Consider the following 20,869-nt stretch of genomic DNA (forward strand, 5'->3'; position numbering starts at 1 on the left):
TATATATATATATATATATTAATTGATGATGGATTCATTTGACTTGTAAATTTATAATTATGACGAACTTTAAATGGAGTTGTTAGTTTATTTTTAATAATTTACCTTCTATATATTGTTTGTATTATAATCTACCTGAGTAGATGCATGTACATATTCTAGAATCGTATCTAGAAGAGAATAAAAAAATAGTCTAATTTCCTTTTCTTAATTAATATATATATATATATATATATATATTTGGTTACGCTTAATTTTCTTTTAAAAAACTAAATATTTTGTACTATTGGGTTTATATTATTTATACAAATTCATTTGTTCAACCAGCATCTCAAATCTTTATATTAGAATAAGATACTATAGTTCAATTTGAAAAAGAGAAAATAGAAAGAGACCGATTTCAAAGTTCGATCCTCAATACTCCTTCTGTCCGATTTTATATTTTTTTTGTTAATTTCATAACAAGTATTACAAAAAATTTAAATGCATAATCTTTCATATTAATTTCAATACTTTTCATATATTGTTTTGTTCTACTTTATCCGTCTACAATAAATGTATGAAAATATCAAAATTTAAGGCATTGATATTGTATGACAATTAATTTGGAACAATGTTCTTGTGCCAAAACATTGAACAAAATGAAATTTAAGGGATGTAGATTTAAAGTTTCATCAAATTGAGATCATCCTTGTTTTACATCTTTTAGTGTTTATGAAAAAGAAATCCTTTCTTTTTGACAAAAAAGAAAGAAAAAGAAAAGTAAGGGACAAAAATAATGAAGAAAAAAAAGTAGTAAAATTTTGTTCAAAAAGTATTAAAAAAGGTCAACAAAATAAAAAGGAAAAAAATTAGAAAGAATTCAAGAAATGATAAAAGAAAATATATTAACGAAATTAATAAATCATACAATAATAATAAAAGCATCAATAATTTGACATTAAATTAGTGTGTAATAAATAGGATAAAACTAACCTACAGTATCCTAGGTTTGTTGGTACTTTCCTAAAATAAAATTTAAAATTGTAAGTCTTATATAATAGATAAGTGAAAGTATAAGTTTGTTACTAAGTTACTCTTAGTAGATAAAACTTTAGACTCAAACAAAATCAAACAAAATTAATGGTATGACTCTTCTATAATACTCAATTTGACACATTACTTTTTTTTATTCAACAATGATGGAGAAACTCATTGGTGATGACGTTAAGGTAATTACAGCTGGAAGAGATAAACAATCATTTGTTTGAGTTGTTAATGAATCATACTTAAGTATTTGTTATGGTGAAATAAACTAGTGTGTAGGTATCAGGTACAACTACTACTAAATGTGGAGTATACTTAGACATGGTTTTTTTATTTTTGTTTTTTAATCGGCAATAAGTAATTAAATTAAAAGATAAAATTTCATAATAAAACAATGCACCAGCATTAAATCAAGTACATATATACTAAGGATTTTTTTTACTTTTGGTACTAAGCATAGTAGAGACATCAATACTTATCTAGGCAGTAATAAACATATCTTGATTGATGGTAGTTTAAATGTTACGTACCACATTTTATGGTTAATTTTTTGGATTATGTAAAAATCATAACCTGATTGTAATAGAATTGAAATATCCTTAAATTGTTCTATTCTATTTATTCATTCTTTTACTCATTAAAAATATGACCAACACACTATTCAGATTCAACCCTTCTACGAAATTTTTCTTCTTAAATTTTAGAACTACTTGGATACCAAACATAGTCTATATAAAGGGAAATATCTTAGATAATTCAATGCATGCAACAAACATAGTTTCTACTGAGTTTTCATATGTTGGCAAGCTTATTCAAAAAGACAATTTTCCCAATTTAAGAGTTGGTTAAGTCTTTGATCTGTTGACCAATGCAACAACCTCTTTCCTCCCCATAATGAAGTACATCTTCTCTCCTTAAGCATCCTCAGATGGCAAAAACATAGCGAAATCACGAACAAGATCATGGTGACCCTCAAAAAGTTTTTCAACCTAGGGAAGTCCAACATATATATATATATATATATATATGATTAAGGGAATGAGAAAGAAAAAGAAATGAAGAAGAAGAAAAAAATCAATTTGTCAAAACAAATACATAGACAACACTTGCCTCATGGTATACTTCACCAACTGACATGCCATATTTGTTCCTATCAGTTAATATCTTTACAAATGCCTTGTAGGTATCATTTGTGTCTTCAAATCGATCCTGCATGAAAACAAACCAATCAAACTACCAAAATATTGAACTTGTTCAATTTAGATTAGCACACAAAGAATATCTTATATTAAAAGCATAGGTTAATAGCATGTATGTGTATATAATAAATATAGAGTGAAAGTTAACAAATTTTTTACCTTAACCTTCTGCACATATCTGATAGCATCTTCCAACTGGACTGGACCCTTAGGTAGAAGAAGGATTTCATATCCCTTTGGCAGAAAGTTGTTAAATCCATAAATGAGATCACGGTGGCCTTTAAGAAATTCCTCCACTTTTTCTACCACACTCCCAACACTCATTCTACAAAATGAACAAGATATAATAAATCAATATGTTCTAAGAAAATCAAAACTCTCTCTCTCCTAATAATACACGACAACAGAAAATGGAAGAGGTGGAGAAATGGTGATATATTATTATGTGAAGAATTGAAGGAAAAAATGTTGTTCAACTTGATCCAACCTATGAACTCTATAATCGTTTATGATCTCCAAAAACTCCACGAACTTTTCCTTGTCTTCAAATCTCATCCGCACTTCTTCTAAATATAACACGGCTTCCAATTTTTTCATGTTATTTTCACCTCTACTCATTCTTTGATATCCGAACACTGCCTCGGCATCAAAACCAAGAACAAACCAATTCAAATAATCATCATCTCAAACTTATATATGATTTCAATTTCTTCTTTTAGATGTTAGACAGTTCAAATTTTTCTTACTACCACTTGAAGAGAAGTATTATGATAATAAACAAAGCTATATTCTTATAATTTGATCCCTACAATATTTTTATATACAATTAATTACATAATTAGCAGCTAATTTTTAAACAATTAATTAAAATAATATGTTGTATATAATTCTTGGAATACCAACTTGAATAACCTTGTTTTTTTTTTTGGAAAAGAATATAAATGAATTAAAAAGGAGACACCTTAGGGATGTCACAATCCTTATACAAAAACCACCATGTTGCTAACCAGAGTAAGAAAATCCAAATTCAAATTACATCAGTACCCATACCAGAAAGAAAAAGTTCTTGTTAAAATGTCTAACAAAGTTAAACCTGCTCATCAAAGATTTAAACAATACAATTATAGCATAGATCATATTTGGACTTCAACCACCCTACAAAAATCTTTACTCAAAAAACTTTTTGGATCAGTACCAATTCCTTCAAAGATAACCTAAAAAAAAGATACTCTAAGTGAATTATAGAATGAATAGTCGATAATTTGACTACTAATATAACCAAAACAAAATACACTAAACTTGAATCTATGAAAAGATAAGGATCTACATGTGAAAAGTACTATCCTCATAAAAAAAATCCAAGTTCAACATCTTTCTTTTCCACTTACTCCTAAGCTCACCCTATTTTTGTTAACATTCACCCCTTCCCCATAAAAAAATTTAAATTAAGATTCAAGTAAAGAGAGCATACCTTTCATCACAGCCTGGAATAAGGAAAACAAGTACATCCGGAAGGAATTTGAATCCAGTTAACTCAGACAAGTATAAATTAATTCTACAAATCAATCTGATAAAAATATATATTAGAGGTACACAAACTAAAACATTAATTAATATATTAAATATTTCATTAAAAAGATTAAAGTATTTAATGCATACATGAATATTTAATTTAATGCTAATAAATACTAACTTTAAAATATTAATTAATACTTTACATTTAAAATATTAATGCATTAATAAATATAGTCAAGAAAAAACAGTTTTCTTTTCGAAAAATAGTGCTACCCATTAATGATAACTTATTAATAATAATTTTAAAAAAGTATTATATGGTTTTCAAACACTAATAGAATTTTTCATATTTCATAGGACTTCGGAAAATATACATGGAAATTCCTTATATTTTTGAATTCTTATAAGAAAAATCCACAGAACAGTCTCAAAAGAATTATTGTAGTAAAAGTTTTAAATAAATTTTATGAACTTATATAGACTTAATAGGTATTTAGTACTAATAAAATTACACTACTACTAGAAAATCATTAAATAAAAACCAAATTTTAGAAAAAAAAATAATTAGTTGTATATTGACTAAATTAGATACTATTTCAGAGACTAGACAAATTATTGGTATATAAATTAGTTTCTATTATTAATAAATAATTTTTAAATTTGTATCTAATTAGCTACTAAAGTTTTAGCTACCAATTATTTTATATTCTAAAATATCGGTAGTTAAAATTTTGATAGCTAATTAGATACCAATTTAAAAATTATTTATCAATAATATAAATTAATTTAGATAGCAATAATTTTTTTAATCTCTAAAATAGTATATAATTTAGTCAATGTAACAACTAATTATTTTTTGTCTCTAAAATTGGTTTCTATTTAATGATTTTATTGTAGTGTGAGAATATTTTGATTATACAATGTATAAAAAAAATTATTTCATTTCACAAGTTTTAAATTTTTATTTTTATAAAATGAGCAAATTTTGGTTTTGGTAGTTATAATTAAGTAATTTTTCTCTGGTTTTAATTCTTACAAGTATGGAATCACTAGTTTCATAGTCTAAAGTACATTTTATGGTAAATTTATAATTTGAAAATTTCTATATAATTAATACATCAAACAATCACGCCAACAGAATGTAAGTTTGAGATTCATTATTTCAACACATTGGTAGAATTAAAAAATATATTATACGTAAGAAATTAACAATAATTAAGATATTAACTTTTATTGAAAAAATTAAAGTATTTGAATTTACATGAGTAATTTATAGAGAATTAAAAAAAAGTTTAAGTTGCTTTGCTTTTAAAATATTTAATGTGTTCATGAATATTGATAAGAAAAAAAATATAGTTTCCGTGGAAAGTATATATAACTCGTTAAATGTAACATAAATTACTAATTATTTTTAAAATTTTACTCTTTTTTTTTAAATAAAAGCTTTCATGCTAGGTATCACTATGCAACTTGACATCTTAGCTATGCTGACACCTCAAGTAACAACAATCATTTACCATCACATGAAAAAAAAATTATTAAAAAAAAGAAAAAATAAATAAAATACAAAAATATGGGGGGATTAAACCAAAACTCATATGTTAAAAAAAACGATACATAAGTAAACTATATTTATTCATAAAGAATTGTAAGAACAGACTAGATGGTAGTCTATTATACCAATGAAAAGATTCTCTATTGTACCGTCCCGTCCCCGGGCGTTGACCAAAGTCAAAGTCAACGTCGGGGCCAAGGTCAACATATGGTGGGACCACATGAAGGGCCCCAAAGAAAGGAAGTCAACAGAGTGACTACATAAGGCGTCGCCAAGACTAGGCATCGCCAAGGAAGGGCGTCGCCTAAACAAGGTGTCGCCAAGATAAGGCGTCGCCAAGCAAGCCACCAACAGTGTTACTCCCCGATACTCATTGGTAGGAAAGACCATGGAGGGAGTGACGCCACGGGGCTTCGGGCCCGCCTAGCTCAGAAACGGTAATAAAGTGAAGAGAAAGGTGGCTTCAAGGCCATGGTACTAGCGCCAGTAGGGAGCAACCCGACTCGTGAAGCCCACGCCACCTCAGGGTGCTCCCTAGGATAGATACGACCCAAGAGAGGGTCATGCCCAGGGACGAACCAGGGGCGTGGTGCGAGAGGAAGGTAGATACACTCCCAGGGTAAGTGACTGAAACCTTGGGAGCATGAGTTGGCACCCAGAATGTCACCCCCTGCGCCAGCGGCACTTCGAGAAGAAGGGAACTCGCGCGACGGAATGTCCCTAAGATTGGGATGCTCCACCACGAGGTCCCTCCACGCGTGATAGTAATCAAGTCAGAGAAAGATCGTAAGTCAACGAGAAGTTAGCAGAGAAAGTAAATGAGGAAACGTTAAATGTTTCCTCGTCAGGTATGTTTTTCAGTTAACGCTTTAAATGCCCCCATTAAAGTTTTTAAGGAAACGTGTTAAATGCGCCTTAAAACACCTTAAATGTGCTTTAAGATGTGTTTAATGTAGGGTGGCGTTAAAAGGGTTTTTGAGCGTTCGAAGCAGGGAGGGAACTTCTGGCGAATTTTCCCGAAGACACACTCTAGTTGCTTGCTCGAGCTCTTATGCTACGCACAAGGGACTAGAGAAGGATCGTTTGCCAGAACCAGAAACAGCACACAATACACAGTTCATTTTACCACCTTCAGAGTGCCATCCACGGTGCTCCGATACGGAGGTGTAGAGTTTTGGTGTTCCTTGTTAGCTAACTTGAGCGTCGGAGTGCAAGCGGCCTCTAGGGCGCCCATTTGTCCACTTCTTTGCAGGTGCTCACAGATTACCAGAAGGAAGGTGTCCCTAGCTGACGGGCAAGGTCCCGTACAAAGACACACCCAGGTCAACCGGCAGGAACATTTGGCACCCACCATGGAGCCGATTTAAAACATCAGTCTCATCACAGGTTTCAATTCGACGGTTTGAGAGAGTTTATCAGAGCTACCATAACGACAGGAGAAATCCAGAAGAAAACGTTGAAGAATGAGGGCCACGAGACAAGGTTCCACGCGCACAGCAAGTGAGGAAATGTCCATGCAGCAGGTCATGGACATGATGCAAGGACTACAGGAGGAAATGGCAGAATCAAGGGCGGAGCAAGAACATATGCAGGCGGATCTCGCGGCTTCCCACGTGAGAAACGCAGAGCTCCATCGTATCAATGAAGAGTTGCGCCGTGGTTTGGGCAATAACCAAGGGCAACGTGACCTAGATGAGACCGAACGTCTCACCCCACCAAGGGAATTTTCCACACCATTCTCGCAGGATATTCTGGAAGCAGTGATCCCCAACACGTTCGCAGGGCCCAAGGTGATCTTCACCGGGATGGAGGATCCTGAAGCACATCTCACCGCGTTCCACACGCAAATGGTGCTAGTAGGAGGCTCCGATGCCGTGAGGTGCAAGCTCTTTATGAGCACCATGACGGGAATGGCCATGGATTGGTTCATCAGCCTTCCAGACGGCCATATCACCTTCTTCCCGCAGCTGTCGCGGCTATTTAGGGAGCAATACCTAGCGAACAGGGCCCCACCGCCCGTTTCGTATGATCTGTTCGACGTAAAGCAGTACCAGGGTGAGACTTTGAAGGAGTACATCAACCGTTTCGGGGCCCAAGTAGTAAAGGTTGGTACTACGGAAGAGCCCATGATCGTGTACGCGTTCAGGAAAGGCGTGTGTCCCGGCCCCTTTTGCGAATCCATCATTCACAATCGCCCCAGGACCTTCGCTGAAATAAGGCGTCGCGCGGTGGAGCATATTGCCTCTGAGGGAGAGGTGTGTGAGAAGCGCACGAGCGTCGCACCCTCACGCCCGAGGGCACAGACGCGAGCTCAACCCGTCAGGGTCAACGAGACCACGACGGGAAGGAAGAAGCAAGAGGGGAGACGCCCCTATGAGGCAAGAAAACCCCAGCCCAAGGGTCAAGCGGGAGAAAATCGTCCGGCCAGGGAAAGGGCCAGACCAGCAAGGTACGACTTTGTGGTGGAGTTGAAGGACCTAATCGCCGTGCCCAATATAGCTGAAAGGTTGAGGCGACCGACGAAGACTGACAAGGTGTTAGGGCCTCGCAAGGACTCTTAGTGTGAGTTCCACGAAGCTTTCGGTCACCACATCAACAACTGCCTGTCGCTGGGATACCAGCTAGACGAGTTGGTAAGAAGCGGGTTCTTGAAGGATTATATCTCTGAGCCCGCCACGACCGCGACCCTACCAGCACCAGTGGAAGAACAAGCGCATGAGATGCCCGTCCTTGGCGAAGTCCACACCATTGCTGGTGGTTTTTCTGGAGGAGGACCCACTGCTTCCCAACAGAGGAAATATGCGAGGGGAGTAAATTCAATTGAAGAAAGAATCTCAGGTGACCCGTGGGAGTCAGACCTCGTGTTCACGAAGACGAACCTACGAGATGTTGTGCCACACGACAATGACCCCGTGGTCATTTCGGTTGTCACGACCGGGAGAAAGGTGCACAGGGTTCTAGTCGACCAGGGAAGTTCTGCAGATGTTATGTTCTGGTCGACATTCAACAAGCTACGGTTGTCTCCCGACCTTTTGAGACCCTACACCGGGTGCTTATATGGGTTTGCTGACAACCAGGTGGAAGTACGTGGCTACTTGGAATTGAGAACGACATTCACAGATGGAACGGCCTCACGTACCGAAAGCATTCGGTACTTAGTTGTAAACGCCAACTCAGCTTACAACATTCTGTTGGGCCGACAGGCGTTGAATAGGCTGAACGCAGTAGCCTCCACGCGCCACATGAAGATGAAGCTGCCGGACCTCAGTGGCAAGGTGATCGTCATAAAGTCAGATCAAGAAGAAGCGCGAAAATGCTATGAAAACAGCTTGAGAACAAAGAGAGGTGTGTTCATGGTGTTCGAACGCCCACGGAGTTCAGACGCAGCGATGGAAGTAGAACCTTTGAATGAGGTGACGCCTACGGAATCAACGTCTGGCGAGGCCGCTCCTGCAGAGGCGACGTCTAGAGTGGACGCACGCATAGAGGAGAGGCGTGGCGACGTTTTGCCCGTAGAAGGGGCATCGCCTAGAGAGCACTGTAAGGCGACACCCACAAAAAAGGATAGCAGAGATCAACCGGCGGCTAATGTGGTGGAGATACAGATCGGCGGAAAGACGTTCAAACTGGGGCGTTTGTTGAGCCAAGAAGAACGGGACGAAGTGGCAGAGGCGATTTTACGTCACTTAGATGCTTTTGCGTGGTCCGCCTCAGACATGCCAGGCATCGACCCTGACTTTCTATGCCACCATCTTAGCATGGACGCCACGGTTCGCCCCGTGCGGCAGAGGAGGAGAAAATTTAACGAGGAAAGGTGCCTCGTGGAGAAGGAAGAGACACAGAAGTTGTTAAGTGCTGGACACATCCGGGAAATACAATACCCCGAGTGGCTGGCCAACGTCGTTCTAGTGAAGAAAGCGAATGGGAAGTGGAGGATGTGTGTAGACTTCACAGACTTGAACAGGCGTGCCCCAAGGATTCATATCCACAACCCAGCATTGACGCCTTGATGGATAGTGCCTCGAGTTGTGAGATGCTGAGCTTCTTGGACGCCTTTTCAGGCTACAATCAGATCAAGATGCACTCGAGGGATGAGGGTAAAACGACGTTCATGACATAGACGTGTAGCTACTGCTATAAAGTAATGTCGTTTGGCTTGAAGAACGCGGGCGCCACCTATTAGAAGTTAATGGACAAGGTCCTGACGCCCATGTTGGGAAGGAACGTGCAAGCCTATGTAGACGACATGGTGGTAAATTCGCGCGATAGAAGGCGACATACAACAGACCTGGAGGAGTTGTTCGCCACCATCTCAAAATATCGCCTCAAGCTGAACCCTGAGAAGTGTATCTTTGGGGTTGAGGCAGGAAAGTTTTTGGGCTTCATGCTTACAGAAAGAGGAATTGAGGCAAACCCTGATAAGTGCGCAGCCATCATCGCTATGAGAAGCCCAACATCGGTGAAGGAAGTGCAACAACTGACAGGGCGAATGACAGCGTTATCAAGGTTCGTTTCTGCAGGAGGGGAGAAGGGACACCCCTATTTCCAGTGCCTCAAAAGAAATAGTCGCTTTGCGTGGACCGACGAGTGTGAAACAGCTTTCATCAAGTTAAAAGAGTACTTGGCGACACCACCCGTCCTATGCAAACCAGTGGTAGGCGTGCCCCTCCGACTATACTTTGCGGTAATAGAACAGGCCATCAGTTATGTGCTAGTCCAGGAGCAGGACCAAGTACAGAAGCCCATCTATTTCGTGAGTAAGGCCTTACAAGGCCTAGAGACGAGGTATCAGTCGTTGGAAAAGGTAGCAATGGCCGTGGTATTCTCGGCCAGGAGGCTCCGCCACTACTTTCACAATTTTACGGTGGTGGTGATGACGAACCTCCCTATCCAGAAGGTACTACAGAAGCCTGATGTTGCTGGAAGGATGGTTCGCTGGGTGGTGGAGTTGTCGGAGTTTGACATCCAGTACGAGCCTAGAGGATCTATCAAAGGACAGGTATATGCGGATTTCGTTGCAGAGCTCTCACCCGGAGGTGACCAAGAGGTGGAGTCAGGATCACAGTGGTTGCTCTCGGTCGATGGCTCCTCCAATCAACAAGGAAGTGGAGCAGGGATAGTCTTGGAGGGACCCAATGGTGTGCTGATCGAGCAAGCTTTGCGTTTCGCTTTTAAAGCGAGCAATAACCAGGCTGAGTACGAGGCACTGATCGCGGGGATGCTCCTGGCCAAGGAGATGGGTGTGCAGAACCTCCTGGTGAAGAGTGATTCACAGCTGATCACAGGGCAAGTCTCGGGAGAATTTCAAGCCAAGGACCCACAAATGGCGGCGTATTTAAGGTACGTCCAATTGCTGAAGAGAGCATTTAGCGCTCTTGAGCTAGTACATGTCCCAAGGGAGCAGAATGCCAGAGCTGACCTGCTTGCCAAGCTGGCCAGCTCAGGCAAGGGGGGAAAACAGAGGACAGTAATCCAAGAGACGCTCAAAGCTCCGCGAAAGTTCGTGGAAGATAACAGGGTGGACGTCCTCCATATTTGTACAGCGAGAGGGAGACCAAGGAATCATCGTTCCTTGACTCAAGATACAATGAAGACGCCCCGCATCAGCACATACGCGGACGCAACCGAGGAAGGAAAGCATGCACATATATATGTTTTAGCCGAAGGAGACACTTGGATGACGCCATACAGACGATACCTGGCGGATGGGATTCTCCCAGCGGAACCAGAGGAGGGCAAGAAAATTAAGAGGAACGCCGCAAGATATACCCTGGTAGACGGGGTATTGTTCAGACACGGGTTTACACACCCTATCCTAACGTGCGTAAGCGGCGACGAGTGCATCAGGATAATGGCGAAACTCCACGAAGGTATCTGTGGGAGCCACGTGGGAGGAAGGTCTTTAGCTTCTAAAGTGGTATGCGCAGGTTTCTACTGGTCAACAGTGAAAGAGGATTGCGTGCGGCACGCCCAGCATTGCAAGCAGTGTCAGAGGCACGCTGATTGGCACAAGGCGCCGCCAGAGGAGTTGAGATCCATACATAGTCCATGGCCCTTTCATACTTGGGGAATCGACATCCTAGGCCTGTTTCCCCTGGTGATAAGGCAGATGAAGTACCTGATCGTCGCCATTGAATACTTCGCCAAGTGGATAGAGGTGGAGCCCGTGGCCCAGATCACTGCACACAAAGTGCAGCACTTTGTTTGAAAGAACATCGTGTGTCGCTTCGGCGTGCCTAGGCGGCTGGTATCCGACAATGACACCCAGTTCGCAAGCCAACAGCTAAGAAACCTGTGCGCAGAGGTAGGCATCAAGCAGGTGTTCGCACCAGTCGAACACCCCCAGACAAATGGGCAAGTAGAGTCAGCGAATAGAGTTTTGCTGAGAGGGCTGAAGAGAAGACAAGAGAAAGCAAAAGGGGTGTGGGCAGAAGAAGTGCCAAGGATTGTATGGGCATACCACACCACGCCCCAATCTTCCACCATGGAGACGCCTTTCAGTCTAGTATATGGGTCAGACGCGATGATCCCAGTCGAGATTCACGAGAGCTCGCCACGTTACCAGAATTTTGTGGCTGAAGAATCCAACGAAGAGAGGCGAGTGAATCTGGACTTATTGGACGAAGCCAGGGAAGAAGCAAGAATGAAGGCTGAGGCAGTGAAGAGAAGAGTGGAGCGACAGTATACCTCCAAGGTGAAGCCCCGACAATTCCAGGTTGGTGACTTAGTCATGAGGAAAGCTCACCCATATGAGCTAGAGAACAAAATGTCTCCCAAATGGACCGGACCCTTCAGAATCACCGAAGCCAAGGGGAATGGTTCATACAATCTAGAGACTTTGGAAGGAGGTCCCATTCCGCGCAGTTGGAATGCGGCCAATTTGAAATTTTATTTCAGTTGAGTTATGTTAGTGGAGAGTAATGTAATACGATTTGTAAAGGGGACACTCTTTTTCCCTCTCAGGGGTTTTTTAATGAGGTCACCCAAGTAAAAAAAGAAGTTCGAGAAAACCTTGTCTCAGTTTTTTCTCTTCTCGCTCGAAGTGTAAGACCAAAAGTTAAGGAGATAAAAGACAAAGACTCAAAGCAGCGTCAGGCGTCGCCAAGATAAGGCATCGCCAAGACGAGGCGCCGCCAAGATCAAGCGTCGCCAAGGTTAGGCGTCACAAGATCAGGCGTCGCCAAATGACATGTCGCGATGACATCGGAATTCAAAGCAAGTGGTAAGAGTGCTTGCATGCGCCTAGAGGTCAAGATAACAGGTATGTCCAACACGAGGCAAGATCCGAGAGTTTAGTCCTTGAGTAGGGGTTAAGGGATTCCTTCGGGACGCCCCCTCCTCAGGTATGAATAGCTAGCCCCGGTATCAGATGTTCGATAAGGTAAAATCCGAGAGTCTTAGTCTTTGAGCAGGGGTTGAGGGATTCCTTCGGGACGCCCCCTCCTCAAGTATGAATAACTAGCCCCGGTGTCGGACGGGAGCCTTCGCCTTGGTGTTTTTAGACACCCTGAGGACGATACGACACTGCTGTAATAGGCCTCTCCTCAGGCGTGGGCACCAAGCGCCAAAGAGATAAGGGACCAGTCGCCTTGGTGTTTGAGACACTACATGGACGATACGGCGCTGTTATACTGGCCTCTCCATAGGCGTGGGCACCAAAGCGCGACTTTGTCCCTAGTGTTAGACACACTAAGTGTTTAATGAAGACACCTACACATTTGAAGTTCTTCCTTCTAGTCTTCTCACAAATTAAAAGAAGTCAAAGAGAAGATCAAGCCTAAAGATAAAGAAGTCTACAAACTCTCAAATAATAGGCTTCATATTAAATATCTCTCTTTATAGTTTCTTTTAAATTGTAAATAATATAGAATAATGTTTAGAAAGGTGCTTAGAGGGAAACATGAGACACCTCTTTTGTAAAAGCATCTTTAGGCTTTAGTTTAGCAAATTCTAGAAGCTTGGGGAGTGAGCTTAGTAAGGGGGGTGTGATCTTAGGAGTTTTTTGGGTAGCTTAGGGAATAAGCTATGTAAATGACCAGCCCTTACTCCTATAAAAGGAGGGCTTAGGTCCTTCACAATTCAGATTGGAATTTTATAGTAGAGTGACTATACTCAAATTTGGAGAGAAAATTGTGAGTTTTGAGTCTTCTTCTTCTTTGCCTTATCTTGTGAGCTATGGTGAGCTTCAAGTGGTGGCACTCCATCACTTATCTTGGTTCAAGGTTCCAAGTGGCGTGAATGGCTTCTTCCAATTCTCAAAATCCAACAAGCATCTTCCTATAAGTGTTCTTCTTCCTTTTCTTCAATTTTCCATTCGGTAGTTTTAATTCCTAGTGTTTTCCTTCTTTTTCTACCGTTTACATTTACTTTTCCAGCTTTGTTCTTTGTTTCTTTTTGGTTCAGTAGCTAGCTTTTCAATTCTGTCCAGTTTTGAATTCTTGTTCTTCATTCCTTGTGTTTTGATTCAATTTGACAATACATGGACTTCCATATGAGTCTTGGTTGGTGCTAAGTTTTGGTGAGTTCTTCAATTAGAACATTGATCCAATTCTAAAGTAAAGTGCCTTTCAAATCCAGCTCAAGTTGATCCTAAGAATGTCAAGAATCATGTGTTCTTGTAGTTACATTCACATCACTAAGGGCACCCAGAGCAGGCCTCCCCTTAAGCGTGGACACTCAGTACAGGTAAAATAAACCCTCCTAAAAACAATGGAGGGGAGTGCCGGAGGTAACGCACACAACATGGCAGAAGAAGCAGAAGTAGATGCAAATACGCAAAAATAAAATGGGCAGCGCTTAAACGAAGCCAAAGTGTAGATCAAGAGTTAGGGTTACAAATAAAGTTCGTGACAACTGCAGATTAGACAAAGGGCAATCATGTACACGCCCTATATTCATATGAAAAGCGAAATCAGGCCACCCTTCAGTGGCCTCCAGAGTCTCAATGGGATGATGATGAAGCCCCGTTCTCTGACCTCAACGCCTGGGCCAACTGCGACCTTTGTTGTCAGTTAATCTTCGAACCTGCACCAAAGGAGACAAGCATGGTAAAGGCACCACAAGATAAGTCATGCAAAAATCCAGTAAAGATGAAGAATGGGAGGTTTTAAGATAATCTCTCGTACATATATATTTCTCCAAGGCCTCAGCGTTGTACTCCAGACTTATCAAGGCGGCAGCGTCAAAACCCCCCGCCCCAGCCAAGATCCGACAAGCTTCCTGGTCGTTCGAAGGCAACCTCTTAAGAGGCCTGGACTTCAAGGCCCTTATCTCCCTCACCCAGTACAGTGGAAAACCGTCCAAGGCGGAAGGCACGAGGTTGGAACAACAAACCTTAAAGAACTTGCCCTTCCACCCTGTGAAGGAGTGTTGGAAGGGGGTTAGGAGGACCCTGCCGGGAACCTTGCTGAGGGTCACCCAAAGGTTGTTCCTTTGCCTCTTCACCTCAAAGAAGTGAAGGAAGATGTCCACGGAAGGTGCACACCCCAGGAAACCAAACAGTATGTCGAAGGCTTTGACGAAAGCCCAGCTGTTAGGATACAGCTGGGCTGGGGCAGCATTGATTTCCGTTAATAGTTCCCTCTCAAACCTAGAGAAGGGCAGGCGCACGCCGACGCTCTTGAAGATCACCTGCTAAAAGTAGAAAAAGGGGACTCCATTGTTGGCCCTCTCATCCCCACACACCGACTCCCCTAAGGTGCAAGGGAGCACGGCGATATCGTCATCATGCCTCTTCGCGAAGGCACGATGATCATAGGTACACGGGTCCCCCACATGTTCCCTTAAGGCCCTGGAGGAAAGTAGGCTAGAGCACTCATCGAGGAGCTCGCGCGAGGCCCACGCGTAAAGATCTTGAGGTTTGGCTCTAGGGGAAGGAGGATTGGTAGACATGCTGGCTCCAGCTGTTGGTGAAAGAACCAAAAGATCAAAGGAGAAAGGGGCGGCAGGAGTGCAGAAGGGAAATGTCGACGAGAAAAGAACGCAGAAACGAACTCTTTGGAAGGAAGAGGAACGGTGCGAAGAAGATGCAAAAACACAGAAATGATGAGTGCAAGTACGGGATTTCAAAGACCCAAATATTACAGTTGAGGCGCCAAAGGACACGAAAAGGAGCACCGTGTCAGGAGATGGGAAGACGACCTTTAGCGTCACTTGTTCTCATTCAGAGAACGTCGTGTCGACAGAGTCCCCGAGGGTACGACGCGCCGGCGAGGAAGAGAACATCTTATCAAAGGCTCAGAAAATGTCAAGATCAAGTCGAACAGGGGAACGTCCCATCAACAATATGGGAAATGCCACGTGGATGGCGCGGGCGAGACCTTAGGCTTTTCGCTAAAGCAAGTGTCCTGCCCTCAGGCGTTGACCATAGTCAAAGTCAAAGTCAACGCCAAGGCCAAAATCAACAGATTGACCTTACCAGGCATCGCCAAGACATGGCGTCGCCAAGGTAGGGCGTCGCCGGTATAAGACGCTGATGGCGTAACCAGTATAAGACGCTGATGGCGTCGCCAGTATAAGACGCTGAAGGCGTCGCCGGTATAAGGCACTGATGGCGTCGCCCCCCCGATACCTACAGGTAGGAAAGACTGTGGAGGGGGGCGAAATCGCCAGAAGACAAGCAAGTCATCAGCGGCATTGCTCCTCGATACCCATGGGAAGTTAAGACCATGGAGGGAGCGATCCCATGGGGGGCTTCAAGCCTGTCTAGTGCTTGGCGTTTCTAGACACCCTGAGGACGATACGGCGCTACTGTAATAGGCCTTTCCTCAGGCGTGGGCGCCAAGCACCAAGAGTTAAGGGACAGATTGCCTTGGTGTTTAAGACACTCCATGGACGATACGGCGCTGTTAGACAGGCCTCTCCATGGGCGTGGGCACTGAAGCGCGACTTTGTCCCAAGTGTTTAGGCCCAGAGCAGATCTCTTCTCGAGCGTGGACACTCAGTACAGAAGACAGACGAGCCTCCACACCCTCGAGCGATGACGAAGCCGAAAGAGATCAAGTTCAACTTTTGCATTTGAGCAATGGCGGAGCAGCCAGCGCCTTCACGAGGTAGAGCCCTTGCAGATACGAAGGCGGAACAAGTTTCGAGGTGAAAGTTAGAAGTGATGCGTAAAAGAAAGAGAAGAGAAGGTTACGTGCTACCTAAGCGCCATAAGTACAAGTTCGCCCAGTATAGCAAAAGAAACAGATAGAAGTACAGGCGAAGCAGTTGAAGCATACAAGAATGAAGAACAAAGGTAAAGATAGCAGTCAAACAACACTTAATTCCTCAGAAACATGCAAGTGTTAAAGTGAAGATTAAGGACAAGGATAATGTCAATTAATACCCACTTTTCCAACAAAATACAAATAGTTCAAAGTATTTACTTAGTTATCAAGCGCAGGAAAAACGTAAAGAGCAAAAGATGGAGGCTGAGGGTTTCCAGTTCAATCGCCCAGTTCAAGAGGCACAACTTTCCCATCGACGACGTGGTGGGTAGGATCGCAGTTCGAGACATTGATCCCTGGGTTCTCGCAAGAAGCTTGAACCAGAGCCTCCTTGAAACCCTCTTCGAACACGCCCGTCATCTCGCCAGTGAGCTCCTGGTTTTCCCTCTCCAGCTCGTTGATCCTGGAATCCTTGGACGCCAGCTGTTTGTCCAAGAACTCCTTCCCCACCTGGAGCTTGTTGGCTTCAGCTTGGAGAAGGTCAAAGGCTTCGACCTTCGCCGCCAGGGCGCCCTCAGTCTCAGCCAGCTTCTACCCCCAAACAGCGTACAGTTCTTCAAGTTTTTTCTGCTGCACTTCGGAGGGACCAGCCACCTCTTGGAAACCAATATTCTGGATTTGGTGGGAGGTGAGTTGGGCTAGCAGGTCTGCATACGCTTGTTCAATCTCACGCACGTATGCTTCAGCTACCTCCTTACCCTCTTAGGCCAGCTTCAGTGAAGCTTGGTGGGCTTCCTCCCTAAGCCCCCAAGCTTGCTTCTCCTTTTTCACCGCCCCCATCTCTTGCTTCAGTTTTCGGAGGGCCTCCCTCCCCTTGGCAACACTCTAGGCCTGGGAGCGCCAATCGAGTGCTACCGCCAGGAACGCCTCCATGTAGTAAGGCATGCTTCCTCCCCTATTGGGGTTTTCTGGCGACATCCCTTCAGTGAATCCCTGCGCCAACTGCCTGTAGACGGGGCGGGGAATCAGTATTTCGCGGGGAGAAGGAGCAAGAGCCGGCGCGGGAGGGGCAGAACCCGAAGCCTTAGTTGCTGCAGGCAGGGGTAGCGGCGGAGGAATCGACTCGACCCCTTCATCTTTTTCTTCTTGGACTGCTTGAGGCGAAGGCGATGTAGCGCTTGGAAGGTCGTCCCTTAGAGAGTTCCCGACACCAAGAGACGCGGTTGGTAGGGTAGGGACCCTTGCAGGTCTCCTCTTTTTAAAGACCAGGGCGCCACCTGAATCTTCACTATCAGAGTTTATCTTCAGCACCCTTTTCCCTTTGTCTGGGCGTGCTGGAGCATGTGTTGATGCCACGGCCAGTGGGACCGCAGCAATGGGAGGAGGAGAGGTAGGTGTTTGGTAGGGAGAAGATGGTGGATTCGGTAGGGAAGTGACGGGAGTTGGGGGAGTAGTGGGCGGCACGTCGAGGACGACGGAGTCCCCACCTTCTTTGGTGGACTTTGCTTTCTTCAAGAACTTGGCAAGTGCGAGGCGCCTTGAAGAAGCCATTACCGAACCTGCGACAGCCAAAATAACCAAGCAAAGACTAATTCAGATGAGGCAGAATGGGAGCAGCAGTCAAGCACATGCAGGCAACCACAGTGGTTCAAGCGATGCAAGTAAGTTCATATAACCACGACGGTTCATACAATACAAGTACATTCAAATGAGACCAAGCAAAGTACAAGCATGTTCTAGGGGGTGAAATCAAAAGCAAGTACCAAAATAGGTGGAGAGGCCGTGAGCATTGAACTCGTTGGCGATGAGGTTGGCGGTGTCGAAGACCACCCCGAGCCCAGCCAAGGCCTTGCACACCTCCCTGTCAGCGGGGGCGAGTTCATTCAAGGCCAGGGGCTTGGTCAATATGGGTTTCTCCGACCAGTACAAGGGGAAGCCCTCCAGTGCAGTGGGATCGAATTTAGTTGCATGCACCTTGAAGAACTTCCCCTTCCACCCCTTGAATGAGTTTTGGAAGAGGGTGAGGATGATGCGACCGGCGACTCCAGTGAAGCTCATCCAAAGGCTTTTGCCCTGTTTCTTCACCTCGAAAAAGTGAAGAAAGACGTCCACAGAGGAAGGGATGCCCAGATACCCACAAAGAATTTGAAAACCCCTCACGAAGGCCCAGCTGTTGGGGTGAAGCTGGGCAGGGGCGGTGTTGATTTCAGTAAGCAACTCCCGTTCGAAGGGAGTAAAGGGGAGACGCAGGCCCACTCGCTTGAATACCATTTGGTAGACGAAGAAGAATGGACTTCCCCCAGTAGCCCTTTCGTCCACACAAACGGGTTCCCCCGGCTTTACACGACATACGAAGATGTGGGAGTCGTGGGTTTTGTGGAAGGCATTGAAATTGTAGAGCGTGGGGTCCCCCCTGTGGGCCTCAACGTCTTCGACGGAGGTTAATGTAGAGCACTCCGCAAGGAGTTCATCGGAGGCCCATCGGTATTCCTCCTTGTAGTTGGACCTGGGGGGTGGTGGAGTAGCAGTAGTCTTGGTTTTCGCCATCAACTCAAGAGCTGAAGAATGAAGAAAAAGAAAGGGTTTAGCGAAAAGGGGTTTTTGAAGAAGAAAAAAGGGGGAAAGAGAGGAACCCTCGACGAGACCTACCCACGCAAGGAAGAGGAAAAAGACATAGGGGCAGGGAAACACAAGAACAGGGCAATAATGCAAGAAGATAAACAGTCCCAGGCAGTTCATTCACACACAAAGCAAAACAGCGAAGGAGAAGAGTCAGCAAGGGTGGAAAAAACCGTACCTTTGAGTATCGGAGTAGGTGAGAGGTGGAAGTGCGAAGGAGAGAACGGAGACTGCAGAAAGAGAACTCAAAGAAGATGAACAGTGCGAGAATGCAAAGAGTGTGGATGAAACAGTGGCTTCGAGCGCGGGGTTTTGGGTAACTTAAACGTTACGAGGAGCGCAAGAGGCAACAAATGGTGACCGTTTGATGATGCCACGTGTCGTAGGATTAGGCGCTCGCTGGGAGCGCAATAGGCTTTGGATGATGACCGCGTGATGGGCCACGTGGCGAGCGATTAAGAGTGACCCAAAAAGGGTTACTTTTCCCGATTCAGAGGATGTCCCATCAGCCATTAAGAACATTTCAACTGCTCAGGAATGTCACGTCAATGGTTCGGGGAATGTCGCGTCAGCAAGAATGACACGTCACCAGGATGCCACGTGGATGGCGTGGGCGAGGCCTTAGTCTTTTCGCTGAAGACAAGTCATCAGCACAAGACTGGGGGGGCTTGTGTACCGTCCCGTCTCCGGGCGTTGACCAAAGTCAAAGTCAACGTCGGGGCCAAGGTCAACATATGGTGGGACCACACGAAGGGCCCCAAAGAAAGGAAGTCAACAGAGTGACTACATAAGGTGTCGCCAAGACTAGGCATCGCCAAGGAAGGGCGTCGCCTAAACAAGGTGTCGCCAAGATAAGGCGTCGCCAAGCAAGCCACCAACAGTGTTACTCCCCGATATCCATGGGTAGGAAAGACCATGGAGGGAGTGACGCCACGGGGCTTCGGGCCCGCCTAGCTCAGAAACGGTAATAAAGTGAAGAGAAAGGTGGCTTCAAGGCCATGGTACTAGCGCCAGTAGGGAGCAACCCAACTCGTGAAGCCCACGCCACCTCAGGGTGCTCCCTGGGATAGATACGACCCAAGAGAGGGTCATGCCCAGGGACGAACCAGGGGCGAGGTGCAAGAGGAAGGTAGATACACTCCCAGGGTAAGTGACTGAAACCTTGGGAGCATGAGTTGGCACCCAGAATGTCACCCCCTGCGCCAGCGGCACTTCGAGAAGAAGGGAACTCGCGCGACGGAATGTCCCTAAGATTGGGATGCGGCGCCACGAGGTCCCTCCACGCGTGATAGTAATCAAGTCAGAGAAAGATCGTAAGTCAACGAGAAGTTAGCAGAGAAAGTAAATGAGGAAACGTTAAATGTTTCCTCATCGGGTATGTTTTTCAGTTAACGCTTTAAATGCTTTAAAGCACTTTAAATGCCCCCATTAAAGGTTTTAAGGAAACGTGTTAAATGCGCCTTAAAGCGCCTTAAATGCGCTTTAAGATGTGTTTAATGCAGGGTGGCGTTAAAAGGGTTTTTGAGTGTTCGAAGCAGGGAGGGAACTTCTGGCGAATTTTCACGAAAACACACTTTAGTTGCTTGCTCGAGCTCTTATGCTACGCACAAGGGACTAGAGAAGGATCGTTTGCCAGAACCAGAAACAGCACACAATACACAGTTCATTTTACCACCTTCAGAGTGCCATCCACGGTGCTCCGATACGGAGGTGTAGAATTTTGGTGTTCCTTGTTAGCTGACTTGAGCGTCGGAGTGCAAACGGCCGCTAGGGCGCCCATTTGTCCACTTCTTTGCATGTGCTCA

At 44.1% G+C, this 20,869-nt stretch overlaps 1 protein-coding gene across 1 annotated transcript; it reads right to left on the bottom strand.

Moving 5' to 3' along the window:
* Positions 1-1,752: 1,752 nt before the first annotated feature.
* On the bottom strand, positions 1,753-2,850 carry LOC150028666 (paired amphipathic helix protein Sin3-like 4). Its single transcript, XM_090300683.1, has 4 exons — positions 2,713-2,850; positions 2,385-2,550; positions 2,137-2,235; positions 1,753-2,015 (listed from the first exon to the last, which is right to left on the bottom strand). Exons 1-4 carry the CDS (start codon positions 2,841-2,843, stop codon positions 1,941-1,943), a joined length of 471 nt encoding a protein of 156 aa, XP_090156809.1. The 5' UTR covers positions 2,844-2,850; the 3' UTR covers positions 1,753-1,940.
* Between the last annotated feature and the right edge of the window lie 18,019 nt (positions 2,851-20,869).

Source organism: Phaseolus vulgaris, chromosome 3, assembly GCF_051622355.1.
Source record: "Phaseolus vulgaris cultivar YP4 chromosome 3, ASM5162235v1, whole genome shotgun sequence".
Lineage (NCBI taxonomy): Eukaryota > Viridiplantae > Streptophyta > Magnoliopsida > Fabales > Fabaceae > Phaseolus > Phaseolus vulgaris.

What these genes read in the sequence shown, in the direction of transcription:
- LOC150028666 (XM_090300683.1), bottom strand. Translation starts at nt 2,843, where the DNA reads ATGAGTAGAGGTGAAAATAACATGAAAAAATTGGAAGCCGTGTTATAT. An exon ending in AACGATTATAGAGTTCATAG is followed by an intron (nt 2,551 to 2,712) that starts GTTGGATCAAGT and finishes TTCATTTTGTAG; the next exon opens with AATGAGTGTTGGGAGTGTGG. An exon ending in TTGGTGAAGTATACCATGAG is followed by an intron (nt 2,016 to 2,136) that starts GCAAGTGTTGTC and finishes GGACTTCCCTAG; the next exon opens with GTTGAAAAACTTTTTGAGGG.